Source organism: Barbus barbus (genome assembly GCF_936440315.1).
Source record: "Barbus barbus genome assembly, chromosome: 36".
In the NCBI taxonomy this organism is placed as follows: Eukaryota; Metazoa; Chordata; class Actinopteri; order Cypriniformes; family Cyprinidae; genus Barbus; species Barbus barbus.
Genome location: NC_136714.1, coordinates 22,110,062 through 22,131,034, shown reverse-complemented (window position 1 = coordinate 22,131,034; position 20,973 = coordinate 22,110,062). Strand labels below are relative to the sequence as shown.

Sequence of the window (20,973 nt, the reverse complement as noted above, 5' to 3'; positions counted from 1 at the left end):
TCTTTCATACACTGTAAAAAAAAAAAAGTGGACCTAAAAAGAATCTCAAAAGAATAAGGCAACCTATCGCAGTCAACTGGTTAAGTTAACTCAACTAGCAACCGACAACTTAAAAACTTTAGTTCATCTAATGAATAAATGTCAAGTCTACTGAGCAATAAAAGATCTGTCAGAGCAACCACAGATTTTTTAGCATTTAGCAATGTTAATCTTTTTTAACAATCCTCTTTCCTTTAGATTTTTTGTTTATTTTCAAAGCCTTCTACATAATATGGGTTGTATTTACCTCTTAAAACTAAAGGCAAACATTTATGCTGATAGATAAATGCATTAAACAAGATGCAATGAGATGCACATACAGTTATGGCCAAAAATATCGGCATAAAGTCAGCGCGTGAAAAAATGAAAGCATTGTTTAATTCAACAAGTTTGCCCTAAACCTTTAATTTAATCCTCATATACAGCCTTTAGTCACAATTAATGTTTTAAGCTTTGGCTAATTCTAATGCTTATTAATGTGATATGCTGTTTGTATAGTTTTTTCACTGTTCTGTGATGAAATAAGGTGATCAGACTGTGAATAATTACCTATACACATACAGTATGGCTCGCGCGCTTCTGTTTAAGTCACGAAATACGCATCGGGGTATCGTGACAACATATTCCTTCATTTCATAATACTCAATTAATTGTTGTAAACTGAGATTGGTGTCTTTAGAGACGTATATGTGCTGAATTCTACATAAATAATCCACAACAATGCCGTGCTATGGGCACAGCCATTGATTGAGGCTGCAGCAGAAGTTCTTTTACGCTAATATTTGAATCTTCCGCTTTTCGAACGCGGAAGTGTGATAAAGGCCTAAACATAAAATGTTTTCAAGCTGCAATGCATGCTGGGAACTTGTGCAATTTTGTTCAGTGTAAAAGTGTTTGTTCAGATGACTCAATTTGAAAAGTTGGGAGAACATTTGCATTTGTTGTGAACAAATACTTGAGCATCTAAGCGTATCTAAGAGTATCTAAACTCAGAATTCTGAGAAAAAAATCAGAATTGAGATAAAAACTTACAATAATGTTTTTAATAGTTTATCCCAATGGCGGAAATAAGCTTTGATAGATAATCAAAATAATCAAATAATAGTTTTCTTATAAAATTTCATTTTAACAATGAAATAAAGTTTCCTTGTAACACCACCATTTGCCTCAAAATAATTAATTTTAAATGACATAATGAAAAGGAAGTGACATCATTTGAATTTTGAGAAGCCATAAATAAAATACACTAACACTTAATTATACATTTGTTTTCCCATTTACACTTTTAAGAATCCCTAAATTTACTATAAAACTACTATACTATACTCTTTCCTATAGCATCCATACAAATATAGCTATAGGAATAATAATTCCTATAGCTCTCCCAGCACCTCAGTGGAGGGTAATAATCAGACAAAAAGAGTGACCCACACTTATGTAAGGCATGTGAGGGCCGGCCAAAGATCCTCTGGGGCCCTGTATGACTGTCGGGTCTCATCGAGGTGCGTCATTATATATGACACTTAAGAAGGGGACATCTACCGGTAATGGTGACACTGATTTACAGCAACAGGAGGGTGGGGGGAGAAATAGGAAAGGAAGAAGAAAAAAGAGAAGTGAAAATCTACCTCCCCTGCTCTCACTGTCAGCTGGCTTCACCTGGATTGGCCTGTTCATCTGTGCAACAGAGAGAGAAGAACGAGGGAGGGGAAAAGACAGGACAGACAGAAAGACAAGAAGGGGGAAAAGACAAGAGAAGACATTAGATTTGTAGCTGAGCACAAAAACTATTCAAGCGGAATGTTTACATTTGCAGTTTGTATCAGTGCTGTGGTATATGAGCCATTCCAGTACTATTTGTGCTCATAATGTTTGATGAAATGCCCACAAAAACTGCTTTTTTTGAGATCTTGAATATGTTAATTCAAAATTATGAAATTATTCTTGGCAAAGTATTATTTCTTGTCATACATTTATTGAAATAAAAAAAGAAAAAATAAGAAATGTCCTTTCCGTAAGTTTACTGTACGTAATTCAAAATGAATTAAACTTATTCTATTAAAAATAATATTTCCTTAATTCTTTTAAAAATGATTAGGATAAGCTTAAATATGTTTATTTTAAAATAATCATAATGATAATTTTTATATACCAATTCCTCAAAATCTTTCATAAATTAAATTATTCAAATTTAATGATAAATGTATTCCATTAAAAATATTATTTTATGTGATGATTGTTGCATGCTAAGTCATCAGATTCGTGTAAAAATAAAACAAAAGCTTAAATAGGTTTAATTTTATGATTTTACATACCCGTAGTCAAAATGTAAAAAAAGAAAACAAGAAATATACATTGCCTGGAAAATCAAAATAATCTAATTTATATTAGTTTTCTAATAATTCATGATTCATATCTTTAAATTAGATTCATATTTAAATTGATTTCAACAAGAACACTTCTCTCTATGAATTTTGATTTTCTCCGTCGCACCATCATTTGCCTCGAACAAAATTCATTTTAAATGGCATCATTTGGGTTTTGAGGAGCCAAGTTCAAAGTCAGAAACTTCTCATCTCATTTAATATTCAGAAATGGTTGTTTCGTCATGCTTGACACAATTTCTCAAGCATAACATATCCACCCTAGCACATGAAATAGTCTAACAGAATTGCTTATTTTATCCCTTCTAAAAATCATTTGAATACCTAAATGAATAGAAAGCCATAACCTTATACCATCACCATTACAGGTGAGCTGTGGCAATTTTAGTGTGAAATGTTCCACCCCAACACAGAATATATCACCATATTATTAACTTGAGATTATGTAAAGTAATTTATTAAAAATATTTTTTTGTCTTATCGGATAATGCAGATGAAAAAAAAAGGAAAATGTTTCTTAGAATTATTAATTTACAGTTTTACAACACAGAGTAAAAGTCAGACACACAAAGTCAAAACATGCTACACATTTGCATACAGTACATCTCTGTTTATGTGTATGAATGGCACTTGTGTGTGTGTGTGTGTGTGTGTGTGTGAGGTCTCACTAAAAGACGCTTACAATCATAAAGTGTTTCGTTCTGCTTCCTTCACTCGTGGCAGATTCCCGATTGACTCCGGCTCAATAATACATGTAAGCCATGGAACGGTCTGCGGCAATCAATTTTTAATAATGCCAATTGTCATGCTGCCAGCAGGAAGGAGACGAGAGGAGGGGAACGGACCCGTGTGCAGTGGCAGATTCTGGCATAGGCCTTACAGACAGTCGCTCAGGGCACTGCCCCCGAAAATAAGACACAAACTCCACTTCTCTATCGCTCATCCACAGCAGTTTACTCCTGGAAATGAGTTGTGACGTAACTTCTCCACCCACTCTCACTGTCTGCACCGTACAAACAGAAAACGTCCTTGAGGAGAAAGTCTCTTCGTCTGCTAAAAGCCAAAAACAGGGGAAGCTTAATATCGGCGTATGGTACAATGCAAGTCAAATTTATCAAATCAAGTCAAATGTTCCTTGGGTCCAGATATATATCCATTTATCTGACATTGCAATTTGTTTGGTTTAATAAAAAAGATACATGTCTGTCTAGCCATGTGAGGACAGATAATTATTTTATTTGTAGTTTAGTTTAGTTTAAGTACATAATGTCTTTGCAACACTGAATTATTATTTAGTTAAGAATTCCTAATTTTATTTTCAAATAAGGAATGCAGTTTGTTTAGAGTCATGAAAATACCATGCTATTTTCATTATTATTCTTTTCAATAAGTTGTTTTCATTATTCAACAGAAAGTGACATAAAAATGCAGTTAATGTTCTTTACAGCAGTTTTCAATATAATCTTACAATACAGTAATTCATTGTATTTTACACTCATTTTTTTATTCAATTTGAGCAAAATTTAGCAACTGCTAAATTAATAAATATGTTTTTTTGCCCATTACCCTACATGATTAAATGCCAACATTGGGTAACAATAAGCAGAAAAATTACTCTTAAAATATTATACAACTGGTTACAATAACACTGGCAATATTAAACTGCTACAGATGTTTTAATGTTTATCGCTTCATAAAATAATGTTTTATTGAAAACTTGCACTATTTTTCAAAAGTTTGGGGTGAGTAAGATTTTTAATGTTTTAGAAGAAGCATTTTATGCTCACCAAGTCTGAAAATACGACAAAAACAGTAAATATTATTAACAGTTTTCTATTTGAATATATTTTCAAATGTAATTTATTCCTCTGATGCAAAGCTGAATTTTATTTGTATAATTTCTCCAGTCTTCAGGGTCACATGATGCTTCAGATATCATTTGCAGCTCAAGAAAAAATTCTTATCAATGTTGAAAAGAGTTGTGCTACTATATTTTTTTGGAAAAAAAAGTTATGCCTTTTTTCAAGATTCTTTGATGAATAGAAAGTTCAGAAGAACAGATATTATTAGAAATAGAAATCTTTTGTAACATCATAAATGTCTATACTGTAACTTCTAATCAATTTAATGTGGCCTTGCTGAGTAAAGTATTTTCTTTAAATGACTTATAAGTATAAAAGTTTGCATGTGCATTTCTGTGCTCGTCCTTGTTTATGCATAATAACGATAAACTAATTAAATACCCTGCAATGCCAATAAACCACCAATTATGTTTATTAAAGTCATCTTCCAACTGCATATTTTACTGGAATCACAGTGACTCATTTACGACAGAAAAATACCCACAGTGCACCTGGTCAGCGCACCTGTGGCGTCCTGGCTCCAGTCCAGACCAACAGCTCTGGGGTTTCTCACTTCATAAAGTTCACTTATTTTTCAGACCGGATCACTCACTCCTTATTTTTCTCCATCCCCAGCATCCCCCTCTTTTATTGGCAGTAAAGCCTAGCTAATGTTTTTAATGTGTTTTGATGCATTATTTATTTTACCATGGCTGCTGATAGTGAGGGCGGAGGGAATAGTGAAAAGAGAGAGAGAGAGCGATGGAGAAAGAGAGGTAGATCTGGACATAGATCGGGGAGCAGAGCAAGGTCACAGCCACAGCCACACACCCCCTCCCCCGTCTCGGTCTCCCAGCAGGTCTCTACTCACATACATTTTAATGTTTCCCTCCCAATGGCACAAATGGACTCTGCTATGTGTGCTAATTGTGTTCCCCCAGCCAGAATCTCACCCACGAGAGAGACACACTCGTACAAGAGCATTTCTCATACACTCACGGCCTTTATGCATCCTGACAGAGGGACATGCATGAAATGCACTCACATTCCCAGGGTGAATCTGACAGGTACATGCAGAATGATATCTAGTGCACAATCACAGAAATCTCCTAGTAAGTGTCTTGTGAGTTACAAATTACAAATAAATCATGAATATATTCTATTAAAAATATAATTTTCTGTAAAATTTTACATGACACTGCGGTCATCAAAATTATCTAAAAATGTAAGAATTAGTTAAAAAATAAGCTTAAATATATTCATTCAAGATTAATCATAAACTTGTTCTTTTAAATATATTATTTTGTGTGATTAATTTTATAGACAGTGAAAATCTTTTTCTAAATTAAAAAGCTTAAAAATGTTAATTTAAAATGAATCAAGCTGTTTTTATTAAAATATTGTTTATATTTTTTTCTATTAAACATTATTAAAAATATCATCCATGTGATGATTTTTAAATATGCATATGCATAAAGTCGTCGAAATTCTTGTATACACTAAAAAGCTTAAATATTATTCAGATTTTTTTTATTAAATATTATTAAAATATTCATGTGACGAGTTGAAATACCTATAGTCATTAAAATTATTTTATAAATGAAAAAACTCAAATATGTTAATTCAAAATTAAACAAACCTAGTCATTGAAATTCTTTAAAAAAATGAATAAAATACTGACAAACATACATTGCCATGATAATCAAAACAATCAAATATATTAAAAATAGTTCTCTAAAACCATTTAGAAATGAATATTTAGTGAGTGTTTCTCTCACACACAGCTTTTATGCATCTTGACAGGCGGACATGCATGAAACGCGCTCACATTCCCAGGCTGAATCTGACAGGTACATGTGGAATGAGATCTAGTGCACACTCTGTACGCACGTTAAAACCGAACGTGATGGCATGTCATTAAACTGAGCTGAATGAAACATAATGTGGCATTTGGAGACATTTGTCATTGTGTTGCACCACAGGCTTCCACATTACTTCCAAACTGTGATTTCAGGGGCCCCTAGAGGACTTTCATCTGCCACCTCTAGATGGCAGCATTGAGCAAGACAATTTTTAGCCTCCCTGAGCTCCACATCACATATTCTGAGAGGGCAAAACCTTTTACACAAAGGAACAGAAAAGTAGTAGAAGCAGAAATTGCCTCCTGTACACGTACACACGAACACGGACAAAAAAGAGTGCACAAATCCACTCAAATCCAAGCAAAATTACCCTTCTTTACAAATATATTACCAAAAAAACATACTTTTCTGTCTCTGTACCTCACAGGCACACCCTCACCTCACCAGAAACCTTCTGTCTCCATCTGCACAGGCCCCGCCGTCCGTATCTCCGCCACTGAGCCACAGCATGGCACGGCCTTATGGTGATGTAACTCTCTGGCATGCTGGCACACACACAAACACACACACAAGCAGAGCTAAACGGCCACAGAAACGTATGCGTGGGTGTCACGTCTGCACTTAGGGAGTGTCTTCCACCACAGGGTTCTTATTTCCTCCTGTTAGCCCATTCTAAAGCACTCCAGAAAGCCACGATGAGCTGTTACACACCACCTGCATGTCCAATTCTGCATAATATCACTGCTTCTGATACACAAATGCACGTAGAGTAATACAGACGCTCTTTGTATGATACAGAAAGCCTAAGTCTTTGCATTTGAACCTGTAATGTTGTGGTTAGCACATTTAGCTTAGCGCTAGCCACGTACGTATACATTATGTAAAAACTACTGAGGTACTTTTCAAAATATCTTCTTTTGTGTTCCACAGAAGAAAGTAAGTCAGGTTTGGAACAACATGGGGGTGAACAAATGATGACAGAATTCCATTTTTAAGGCTAGTGTTTATGAAGCTTGCAACTGATTCTACAAAGTATCTGGTAAGCGATGTCAAAATAGCAAAACCAACTTTGGTTGTGTAAAATATCCTATCTGACCCATTCTTGCTCTGTTTTGATACATGGAAAGCACGCAATGAATAATCTATCACTTTTTCCTCTGCTCTCCCGGAGAAAAATAAGTATGATGAATATCACAGGCTTTATATTCAAATACAAACGTCAGCGAGCTTTAAAGAAGTCAGGCTTTGAATTGCAGTCACGTAGCAAGAGCAGGGAGCAAACTTTTCTACAAACTAAGGCGGAAATTTTTTTTCAAAGTTCATTCTCACAGTGGGAACAATAATATTCCTTTAATTTCCCCACAAAGGGATGAGCGTGCTCTTTCAGGGTTTGTGGAGGAGGAGGTAATTCTTGAAGGATGAGCTACCCTGCCTTTGTTGTGCCGGGCTCAGATTGCATTGAGAGTCATTCAAGACACGAGAGCCAGCAAACAAATACTAAATAAAAACAAAGATAAATTATAAAACTACAGTCTTGTGTTTTCCTGACCGACAAACAAGCAGAGAGTACACTAGCTCTCTAACAATGACAAGGCTTTTAAAACAGTAGGGTCCAAAAATCTGAGACCACACTGAAAATCACATAAACCTTAAAATAACCTTAAAGGGATAGTTCACCCAAAAATGGAAATTCTCTCATCATTTACTCAAGTTTGTTTCAAACTCGTGAGTTTCTTTTTTTTCTGCTCAACACAAAAGAAGATTTTCTGAAAAATGTGGGTCGCCAAACAGTTTCTGGAAGCCAATGACTTCCATAGCATGGAAAAAAAATACTATGGAAGTCAATTGTTACGGGAGTGACGAGACGTGAGACGTGCGGATCCATTTGCGAAGCTTTATTAAAAGACATGGTCATACAGGCAGGGTCGAGAAACAGCAAACAGGTATGGCAGAGGCAAGACAGAGCAATCCGTGGAACAAGCGAGGGTCGACGATCGGCGTACAAAAACCAGACCGGGCAAGGCAGAGAGAATAATCCAAGAACTCAGGCAGGGTCAGACACGGAAAAGAAAACAAGGCAAGACTATGAAAACTAAGAACGCTTTGTAAGGTAGCAGGCTAACAATACTCGGCGGTGTGCAAGAGCAAGTCCCAGGCTTAAGTAGAGTGGTGGTGATTGTGAAATGGTGATCAGGTGTGGGTGTGATAATTGAAAACAGCTGTGCGTGATTAGGGAGTGCAATGGATGGTGGGAAATGGAGTCCAATGTGCTTGTGAGTGAAAATAGTCACTGTGGTGAACGGGTGACCTCTAGTGGTGGTTAACCGGGAGAGAATGGCCAGGATTCGTAACATCAATGGCTACCAGAAATGCTCTAAAAATGAGTTAATAAAGTGAGTAAATAATGACAAAATCTTCGTTTTGGGGGAAAATCGCTTTAGATAGAAGTGAATAAATGTACTGACAATTTTAAGATTTTGAGACATTTAAATGACATTTGAATATGATAAAGACATTCTAAAAGAGATATTTAAAATTTTATGACATTAAAAATCAAGTTATGACATTCTGTAATAATTACATATACATTAACATATATATATATATATATATATATATTTACATTGTATTAAATATATAGATACACATTATATAAAATGACTGCAAAGAAATGCTATATATGGATTATTTTTATATATTATTTAAATATATGTGCGATAGAGACATTTTGAGAGAAATTTTGACATTTAAAATCAAATTATGATACACACATTCATTCATTTGAATTTCTTAAACGAAGTAAATTATATTACATAAAATTATTGTATAGAAATATATGGTGCATCATTTTTAGATTAAATTTTAAAACCATATAATTATACAATAATAACAAAAATAAATAATATATAAATAGTTAAATAATTACACTATACAGGATGCCACAAATAACTGTTCAGAAATAAATATTACTTTTCTATTAAACATTATATATTAATCATGTATATATAGCAAACCGGTCTTTACATAGCACATAAGTGCAGCTTTAACACCCCCTAACACACAATTTAAATGATTAGTGTGCATCACACATCTTCAGTGAGGAAAGTAATCTGGTGGGAACATGCACGGCAACCCAGCGACCTCCACTCGAGCACAATTTCCACTTGGCACTCTTCAAATGTTACTTCCTGCTTCTGCTTTTTAAGGTTCCTCCTTTCCATTCAGCATAGCCTTATTTTACCCAGAGCACCAGGGGCATCTGCTCAAATTTGGATTTCACTGAATTATTAAACCACCACAGTGCCTATAACTCACACTCATTTTCCTTCCCTCTCTCTCTCTCACTGCAGTATGTCCTGAGGTAAGTCTTTAAAGCGCCGGAGTCCTGTGGCTCCTTGTAACCTTCCCAAACGACACGGATGGCTGCCTCTTTAAACCCCTGCCACCGTCCTCCTCCTCTCCCGGTGCCCGGGACGCCCGTAAAAACCCTGCGCGTTTTACACCTCCCGCAAAAGTGCTTTGCACCTCGAGAGCTTCCGAAGGGTTTCATTTAATGATCCAGGAGTGTAAAATATTGCATGGCTTTGGAGGCACGTCTATAAATTGTGTCAAATGAAAATGAGACAACTTTACCAGGGGGGGGCAGGAAAGTGCTCTTTCAGGACCCAACCCGGTGTGACTTCAATCTGCACAGAAACTCTGCCATAACAGGTGCAATCAGAAGCACCTGGCTAATTAAGCAGAAAAGATAATTTTTTTGCCAGCAATGTGATTTGTGCACTTTGTGAAAACGACTACTAGGAACTTAAATGTATGGTCACAGAATGAAAGACATCAGCTAATATAACACACAAAGACACAAATCTGCCATCTGCCTGTGAAATATTGACATTCATGTTTTTTTCTCTAATCTGTTTAGTTCTGTTTCTCAGTGCATTTCGTGTCAGTATCTGCATCAATTTTTTCCTTTCAGTTTGAATGTGATTAAAATTGACACAAAACTGCATTTGCATTTAATTTCTATGGAATGACTTTTCACAGAATATTTTCTAGGAAATAATGTATGCATCAGGATTTGCCTGGATCAACAGTACACCAAAAATGAAAATTTGCTTAACATGTTCTCACCCTCAGGCCATGTAAGATGTCTTGTGAAGCAAAAGCTGCATCTTTGTAAGAAACAAATCCATCAAGCTGTTTAAATCACAGCTTCTGGCCAAAATATTCCATATAAAATCCATATTCCATAATAATGTTTCCTTTATTGAAAAAGTCTATCCCCTGCACAAAATATATTTGTTCAGAACCATTTTTGTATTCTTTTCACTTGTAAACGGTGCTTGATCTGTGCATATTTCTCTCCTGATTCAGATAAGATTACTTTTACTCTGGAGAAAGCAATATTATGGAAAGCAACGGTTTCCAAGTAAAACATTTCTTGATGATGAATTTATTACACGCAGATGTTTGCTTCACAGGTTGTTAACTGATGAACTGTAGTCATGTGGATTACTTGTGAATTATTGTGATGTTTTGTTCAGCTGTTTGGACTCTCATTCTGACGGCATCCATTCACTACAGAGGATCAACTGGTGAGCAAGTGATGTAATACTAAATTTCTGTTCTGATGAAGAAACAAACTCATCTACATCTTGGATAGAGAGAGAGAGAGCAGACTGTTCTTTTAATATTATTTATCCACGTTCATGAGGGCTTGGTTTCATCAGCAGAAAAGGTTATGATTTTTTTTTTTTTACATGCACTGATGAATCATGCACAATAAAACCAGGGATATTATCTAGACAGTTAGTAATGGCATTGCATTTTATTTTCATATTGGTTTTTACGTTTATGAATGTGCTGTATTTAAGCAAATTCATTTTAGATTTTTTTTTTTTCTGGAAGTTTCTTGTTCTTGTGTTACATAAGCGTTATACTCCTCAGTAAAGTAATAGAGTTTTATTTTGCCTATTTATAAAGTGCAACAGGAACTTGAGGTGAAACAAGCTCTAATGGGAATAAAGCTGAAACTGGATTTGAAACGAGAGATCTTTCACCTTTGCCTGTGAGGCTGTCTGAAAGTAAATAATGGCTATTTGATTTGTATCCTGTGACATGATAATATATAAACTCGACTTAGAAACACTTAGTTTTCGATGTTACAGACGTTAACCTAATGTATTACTGATGCTATCAAAACAGATTAGCGAGCAAAAGTTTAGCACGGCATTCAACATCGGCAACCAAACATACAGGAAGCATTTAAGAAGCTTATTTATTTTTCACTCCTAATTATGCACAATTAAACAGTTAATCAATTATTTAGATTTTTCACTGACCAATATGTCAATAATAGACATATTAGCAACAGATAAGCAACTGTCAGTTATCAAAATATACGTTCAACCTTTTTTAGTACCAGTCCCAACCTCTCGCACTCTCTCTTCTGATCCAAGTGTTCCTCCAAGTGTGTGTCTCAGTGTGTGTGATGAGCTCATTAAAGTTGGGCCTAATCCATTAGAGAGGCAGATTACACATCATAAACACACACTCTCTCTCCCATCACTGCATAATTACACATATGAAAGCAATAAACAGCTGCAATAAGCTGCCTCCGGTCATTATGATAGTGATGATAAAAAGAGAACATTTATTTGACAACACGGGGGAAAGAGACAGATGTAGAGAAAAGAAAGAATATTTCCCTCTTTATTACATTACACCTCCTCGCTCTCTCTCTCTCTGTCGCTCGCTCCCAGTAATGCAAAGCTTTGCGGTGTGTGGAGCGTAAAGCCTTGGTTGCAAATAAATCCTGCATTCTCTCAGAGAAGTAAACATAAATCACCGCACAACACCCCCTTGCCTTCCCTGTATTTGCTTTTACTTATCTAATGAATAAAAAATTAAAAACAAGCCCAAAAGCTGTCAAATTGGGGACTCTCTCTCCTCCTCCTTCTCCTCTTTTTGCATTTCCCCCTTTCTTTTTCTCCTCTCACTTCCAAGACACAAAAGTGTAGCTCTAAGTAGACTTACGTAATTGCCTAGAGATTATTTATGAGCTTCATACTACTAGGGCTCTAGTAGTGTCTCTAGAGTGTCTTGCTTTATACATTCTTTCCTTTCTCTTTCTAAGCGCTCTTTTGACTCTTTTCTGCTACCGTCTTCAATATGAAATCAAATGCACAGATAGACTAGTAGGAAAATATTTTCAGGTTTCAGGTTTCACTGGGTCCGACATACCCGAAGTTTCTGAATTTAATTCTCCTTGTCAATTTATTTTCCTCAAATAAACAAACAAATAATAATAATAATAAAAAACTCAATTTGTAATGCAAAAGTCCAGAATCAATAAAATAAAATTACGTTTGCAAATTTATACTATAAATTGTATACTATATGTAAATTACATGACGTGAAATGAAATAAAATATATAATATAAATAAAATAAAAAATACAATAAATGGAAAAATATATAACTATACAATGTAGAGGTCATTTAAAGAGCAAATAATGTAAAATGAAATAAATCAATAAAATAAAATAAAATTAGCAATGTAGCAAGTCAATAAAAATACAATAATGTAAAAATAAATAAAAAACTATGCAAGAGGTCATTTAAAGAGCATATAAAAATTAAAAAATAATTTGCAATGTAGCAACAAACAATAAAATAAAATAATGTAAAAAAAAAAAAAAAAAATTGTGGACAACGGCAAAAGGTCAAAAATAAAATTTATGAAGAAATTACAGTAATACTTATGATATGGTTTGCTTTTGTGACCATGGCCATGGTTAAGTGAAACTGACCCGGCCCACGCTAATCACTTACGACCAGCAACTTGCACACTTCTACTATTAGACATAAAAGTGGACCATGTGACCCATCAAATCATGCCGTAAAGGGATGTGAGAGGTTGAGATGGGTTGAAAGCATCCATCTGACCTTGTATTCTCTCTCCACAGTGTCAAAAAATTCAAACAAGTAGAAACAGAGGTGTCAAAAACAATGGGAAAGTGAGATAATCGTGGCACAAATTACTGCAAATGCGATGGATGTTGACAGTTTTGGGTGGGAAGGTGTCAGGCTATCAGAAGCCACCTCTTCTCTTCTTGTACCACGTGTGACACATAAGCCTTTTTCAGAGAGAAAGGCCACAGCAAACCCAGTCCTCGGGGACTATTTAGCACTCTTACAGCAGTAAGCAATCATTACAGCAAAGAACTGCCTCACTTTAAATGGAGTTAAACACACAGACTGGAACAGAAGATCGCCCACACCAACAAATACACACAACAACAAAACATGCCCCTTCAACATCCTGGCATGCCCAGACATGAAAACACACACACACATTCACAGATAACCTCCAGAACACACACAATCATCTATCCTTGAAGGTCTTGCACTTGGTAATACAACCATCAGACACCTAATAACTTGATTAAAAGCACAGTTTACAGTCTTACATTCATTTTGTTTCAAACCTGAATGACTTTGTATCTACTGTGGAACACAAAAGAAAAATATACTGCTCCATGTTTTTCATATTATTCAAATGAATGGTGACTGAAGCTTGCAAACTTCAAAAAAGATGAAAAAAGCATCATAAAATGACAAAAGCATTCACTGGGATGATGATTTGAATCAGACATTATTGCAACTGTCATAATGTGCCAAGGAAAGCTAGCGCTTTAGTGAACTTTTGCCATGGCACTAGAGCTATATTTTTGCTGAGTTGTGAGGTTGCTGAATTAAATATGATTAGAGAGAAAGTTTGGGCATCACAAAATAATAGCAAAACAACAAATAAAAAATAAATCTTTCTTTCTTTTATCATCCTCTCAGGCTGCACGTAACTACAAACTTGCAGAATTACAACTGTGGTCTGATTCATGAACAAATGTCTCAAATGAGCAGAATCTTTTTAATGAACCGGTCAAAAAGAATGAAGTGTACAATACAAAAAGTATGCATGCACTCTAAGAAAATATGATTGTTTTTTCATGTGGGGTCATTTTTGAAATTCTGTCTGAAAATTTGAAATGTCTATTTCTCATAGAGACGTGAAAAAGTATCACGGTTCCCACAAAGATATTAAGCAGCACATCTCTTTTCAATATTGATAATAATTAGAAATGTTTCAACAAATCAGCATATTAGAATGATTTCTGACAGATCATGTGACACTGAAGACTGAATAAATATGGAATAAAATATAATAAAACAGACAATATTACTGTATATACTGTACTTTTGATCAAATAAACGCAACTTTTTTGAGCATAAGAGACTTTCCGACACCAAACTTATAAACGGTACAAATCATAGAATCATAATTTTGTAGCAGTTATTTAAAAGTGACAGATTGGATAGCGAATGCTGGCTGGAAACATAGATCTCACAGCCTTGTGTGTGTGTGTGTGGTGGCCGACTGACGTCACATGCTCACTCTCGGAATCGCAGACTCCATCTGCGCTCATTAGAATAGACTCTTGTACAGATGTGCCCCCATCCGCTCCTTAACAATAAACTCAATAAACCCACATGTACGTTATTAGACTATTGCTTTCCAATGAATGCACTTGCTATCTTTTTCTCTGGCTGAATCAGCCAAGCACCCACCAGCTCCTCTAAACACACACACACACACACACACACACGGCTGTCATTCATGTGACTAAAACCAGAGTGGCGACTTTCCTCAGAAAAGGTCAGCAGAGCCCTTCAAGATGAGTGGCGAGCACAGCTGGGTTATTTTGATTCAGTCTCCGAGGGTTTGCGAAATCCATCCTCTTCCCATGATCACAGATGTTTGCATGTATGTACACCTAGCGAAGCTAATCTTATTAGCACCTCTGAGGATTCTCGGTAGCGAAGGCGACAAACTCTGAGGCTTTAAGTGTGACAGCAGGAAGACCTGCCAAAAGTGAAGTGAAATGGATAGATTCCCAATTTAATCCTCGGCATTGATTAAAATCTTTTTCAAATCAGCAGCAGACTATTGAACTCAAATCCCCTAGAGAACCAGGAACCAGAAATGTTTCAGCTGCAATCAGGGACAAGGGAACTGTGGGAGTTGGGAATTTGCATGAAGTGAAGTATTGATTTACAGACAATATCGTTAAAACGCAGTGTGCCAAAGTCTCTAAAAGTCTCTCCCGGTCCAGCAGGAACAATAAACCGGCCTTTGGTTATATAGTTAAACTATATGACCTAAACTAAATAAATATCATGGCAATGACAGAAACATAATTTATGTCACACACTAGTCTCAGTCACAGGTAATTCACTGATCGTTTGATGCCTTTCGCACATAAAAATGGAAAAAACAGGGCTAGTTGTGAGTTTTTCGGCATATGCTGCACCGCCATTGAACATTTACAATAATCTTGTATATCACTGTTCAAAAGTTTGAGGTCAATAAGTTTATCATTTTTTTGAAAGGAATTAATAGTTTTATTCAAAGAAACATGAAATGATCAGTAAAGTAAATATTTATAATATTACAAAAGATGTTTCTTACAAATAAATGCTGTTCGTTTGAACTTTTTATTCATCAGTCCTGAAAAAACGTATCAGTTTCCACAAAAACATTAAGCATTACAACTGTTTTCAATATTGATAATGATAAGAAATGTCCACGTATTAGAATTTTATCAAGCTAGTTAAAAGTTTGTCAAATTTGCAAAAATAACCAGTAAGGATATTTAAATTATATATGCTAATCAGTATTGTTTTGTATCATATACCATAATATTTCAGCAAAATAACTTTATGAAGTTTGATTATAGCTGTAGAAATGTTCTTTATGTCATAAAACAAAATAGTGAACAAAAGTTTGTTTGGGGTAGGTAACAATTTTTCATGACTTTAAAATAAGTATCTTCAAGGCTGCATATACAATATTTGACAGCAATATTGTGAAATATTATTACAATTTAAAATAACTATTTTCTAGTTGAATATATTTAAAAACTTAATTTATTCCTGTGATGCTAATCAGAATTTTCAGCATCATTACGCAGGTCTTCGTTGTCACATGATCAGAAATAGTTCTAATATGCTAATTTGGAGCTCAAGAAACATTTCTTATTATTGCTGAATGTTGAAAACAGTTGTAGAAAGTTCAAAAGAGCATACCTTAATTAAAATAGAAATATTTTGTAACATTATAAATGTCTTTACTGTTACATTTGATCAGCTTAATGTGTCCCTGCTGAAAAAAAAGTATTAATTAATAAAAGAAAACCACCTCAAACCTCTGGTTGAAAATTAATTGTTTTATACAGTCTAAAGGCTTTCTGCTTAATTTGGCAGATCTTGGCCTGAATAAGCTGCAATGTGGACCAGACGAGAGACTCCACACACACACACACACACACACACACACACACACACACACACACACACACACACACACACACACACACACACACAATCTAATGCAAGAAATATGGAGTAAAAAACTAATTCACCCTCAGAGTGGCAAGGACAGCAAAGAGCAGCAGTCACTTCAAGCACTTTCTAAAACATAATCGCTCCTGCTTCCACAGACCCCCTGCCAACCTCCGAAACGACCTCCCTCCACCAACTGCACCTCCCTGTGCCCCCTGCCAGCCCGTCTATAGCATTTTAGAACAATGATTAAAATCTTTAATAATTTAAAACACGCTCCTCAAAGAGGGAGGGGTGATGAGAGAGAGAACAAGACAGAGAGAAAAAGAAAGGAACGACTGAAAGAAAACACTGTTTCATATTTCCTCTCTTTGAAGAGAAATGAAATAGTGTCCTCTCCCCACAGGGTGTAAGAGCAGCGCAGGAGCTCCTGTTTCTCCTTAATTTACTCCCTTTCATTTGTAGACACCCTCTGCGCAGTCGGGAGGGTGGCCAAGACCGCCAACCCTGGCCCTCGTGCAGCAGGGACATCGCTTTCATTATTAATGCAAAAAAATTTCACCCAAATGAATTTCTAATGAAGGCCTGGGTCAAAACAGAGTCTCCCGCATTGGGGGATGGAGACGGGGTGGAAATCTCACGAGCTGGTTTTTATTGTCAGGACAAAGAACATTAGTGCTCAACAATGCAGTGCAGTTACGTACAGTGGCAGAATCTCAACTACACTGGCTTTGAAAATTGGAGAATGTTCCAGAAAATTGTTTCTGGTGACTGTTGGCCTGGCAACAAAAAGTCAAAAAATTATGTTTTAACATGACCCTGTACTTGGAGGTATGATAAAAACTGAATGTACATGCACTGAATGTACCAAACTAATTGTGAATAATAAATGCTATGGACTCTTGCCATGAGAAAGCAGGTCTTTAATGACTTTCTAAGCACACTTCAAGCGGTCCCAAAGATGTCCGCTCAAACTAAACTCTCAGATCGGCTAAAGGCCTCAATACATGAAACATGAACAGAACAAATTCAAGTAATTTGTTTGTAAAACATTCTTACATAAATGATCACAATCAAATTATGTAAGAATGGTTTTAGGAACAATTCATCCAGCCAGAAAAAAAAATGAAAGAAAACAATCAATTACTGCACCAGTTTATGCAATTAATATCTTTGTTGGCATGAAAGAAATATGGACTCATATTAGCCAAAGTGATTTAGAATCGTAAGTTAGAGTGTATTGAGAACTATATATCTTGCATAGTATGCAATACAGATGATTTCCAGCTAAATTAATTTATGACATTAGCCGTATAATTTCAAGCTAATTTTCTTTTATATACAGAAAAAAAGCATATAAAAAGCTTAACATTAAATGAAATATATTTATAGCAAGTATCAAATAAAGTATAAAAGCAAGTATCTAGCAGGTATAAAAAAATAAATAAAAATGATTATTTTAAGTAAGAAAATAAATAAATAAATCCAAGCCAAATTTATGCCCCTATAAAAACAATAATGTGTATTTTGTCTTTTTAACTATTTTCTTGTAACCAGAACTTTTTTTCTTTTTTTACAATTTATACAAATTTGTACTTTTTTAAAACAACTATGCATTTAGAATATCTTAAGTAAAATCACCTAGTATTTACAATTTATTTAATTTTCTTTTTCTATTTTTGGTGTGCAATCCATCACACTAACATCATACTAACATACTAACTCTTACTATTTCTGCAGGATACAGTAAGCATGGGATACTGGAAACTATACTTGCCAATATTTCCCACAATGCAATGTCCTCAAATTAACCTTTTATGTCTAATGTGATGCACAAACTTACAATAATAGCAGTGATTCTAGCATCTGAATTGGAATACCACACCAGTCGTAAAATTTGCCATATGCTTATATTATTAAATGGCAGAAATAGTATGAGTAGTATGTTAGTATGCTATTATGAGTCCAGACTACATCTCAAGTTTGACTCATTATTGGGTTGGTTTGACAAATCTTGAGTAGTCTAAAATACAAAATGACAGTAATTAAGATGACAACTGGATGCCACCTGAATGCAACTTTATGTGGTCAAGAAATAAAAATGTACCTCAAACTCAAAGACAACACAGTGCATACTGGACAGTTTTCAGTTAGTAAACACAGCCATTGTTTGCTTGTTTTATTTCTGACTTGCTAATGTTTTCATAACCTGAACAAACTTCTCCCTGATCCTTCGTCTCTTTCTCTGAGGTTCCTCTATTTCTCGGCAGGCCTGGAGCGCAGTGTGGCCCAGGGGAGGATTGGACTGTCTGTCACAACCAGAAAAAGTCTTGCCTGGCTCTCCCTGCAGGGACCTGGCAAACCACTTACACGGCCAAACAAAAATCAATAGCTTAATGATCCAAAACCAGTAATAGAAAAATAGAAAAATCCCACACACCTCTTTTGGCAAGTGCAACTCTTTCCTGTGTCTCAGTGTGTGCGCACATGTGCGTGTGTTCACGCAGCTTAGCGGTGCAAAACGTATCGATTTACTGATTCCCCATCTGTGTCCAGTTTTCTTCTCTATCCCCAATGCCGTATCCTACTGCAAACACTATTGGGACGGTTACACTGCAGTGGGACTACAGGAGTGAAAAGGCTTGTGTCTGCACGAGCTTTCTTCAGCTTATATCATATGGATTTATTAGCGTGGGTCACGACCAAATCAAAACCTTGACCCATCTGCTCACTACAATTTATAAGCATCTAACAGCAGCTAGTGACGGTTTGGCAGAGGATACGCTGTTCTTTCCGGGCCCAGGCTGCGGTGAATGCCCGCCTTCCGTGGGTAATTTAGCGATTAGATGACAGCTCGTACTTAATGATTTATCCCGGGCCAAGCTCTTGTAAAAGATCACAGGGATCTGGATGTTAGCCGCTGGGAGAGGCTATACAGGGCCAGCGTACTGCACTGCAGTGGGGCCGCCGCTGTCTGCGCTGATATAAAACACCGGGACGCCACATGTCATCAGCAGGACGGGCCTTGAACCGGCTGTAAAGATGATAAGGCTGTTTAGAAGCATGACGTAATGGAAGGGGTGACAAAAATGGGGTCACATGTGCAGATTTGTGGGCGACACATGCAGGCAGAAATATCATTCTCTCTAGCAAGGCACACTACACAAAATCTACCAAACTCTTTTTAGCTGTGCTCTTCCCTCTAAATGAATTCTGGGAAAATGTAAAATTTACATTGGACTACATAAATTATTTATTCATAGCACATTGTTTTATATTTTCTTATATTATATATTACATTAAATAACATACCAGTAATAAATTATTACTAAATATAGATGGCAGTATTTAATATAATTTCAATAAATTTATTATTTTAGTATATTTCTTAAGAACTATTTTGTACAGATAAACATATTGTGTATACTAAGATTTTGCATGTATATTTTATAATTGTCGAATATATTAAAATATAACATTAACACATTATATATACAGTATATTTAAAAAAAATACATAAACATCTGTTATTTAATTATTACTAAATATAGATACTAATTATATATATTAATTAATATAGATATTATTACTAAATATAGATGGCAATATTTAATATAATTTCAATCATTTTAATATTTTAGAACATATTATGTATACAAAGATTTAATATATATTATAATTTTCAAATATATATATATATATATACACAAACACACACATTATATATACATTAAATTGTATACAATATATATCTTTATATCAAATTACACACACACACACACACACACACACACTTTAACATTTTTCTTTACAGTATATAACAAACAACAACAACTGAATAACTGAATATGTACAAATAATTTAAATAAAGATCAATGTAATTTTTTTTTTTTTTTAAGGGACTTCATATTGAATATATATAAATATAGTGAAATATTTCTTCTTTAATCACAATTTTCTTTCAATAATTCTTCAAATTTGAAAAATTCCAGTTTTATTTATAGGTTATATGATTCAAATGATTTAATAACTATAAAAATAAAATAAAATTACCCTGGACAGAAAATGCAAAGTCAGTGAGTGCAGCAGAGCTCCACAACGCGAGTGGGGTTGTCATGACGACTTGTTATCCTTAGCGCTCCCCGAGGCAGCTGGGAAATCAGGAGGGGAGGGCTATGGGGACCGAGGCTATTCTTAAACACACAGCAACAGGCAAATGCAATTACAGGCACAGGGAGACAGTGGCCTAATCAAATCAGCAGAGCGGGGAGGGGAGGTTAGGAGAAAGGGAGGAGAGGAGAGGAGAGGAGAGGAGAGGAGAGGAGAGGAGAGCAGAGGAGAGGAGAGGGGTGCTGTTGGATGCCTGTAGCTCACGCCTGGAAAAGCTCACCCAGATGCAGACCTCTGCTCTCCAAATGGGGGTGACATGGTGTGGTAAAATATATTCAAA

At 35.4% G+C, this 20,973-nt stretch overlaps 1 protein-coding gene across 14 annotated transcripts in view; it reads right to left on the bottom strand.

Annotated features, from left to right (window-relative positions):
* LOC306855926 (CUGBP Elav-like family member 4) overlaps positions 1-20,973 on the bottom strand; it is a gene marked incomplete at both ends in the record, with an annotated part of 86,477 nt that overhangs the window by 13,717 nt on the left and 51,787 nt on the right. For 10 of the 14 annotated variants that reach the window (XM_079394889.1, XM_079394891.1, XM_079394890.1 and 7 more), the window contains one exon: positions 1,668-1,716. In XM_079394889.1, coding sequence (XP_079251015.1) covers positions 1,668-1,716 — 49 coding nt within the window. Of the gene's footprint in view, positions 1-1,610; positions 1,717-20,973 lie in introns of all 14 variants that reach the window. The other 4 variants (XM_079394893.1, XM_079394884.1, XM_079394895.1 and 1 more) reach the window with 1 other exon arrangement.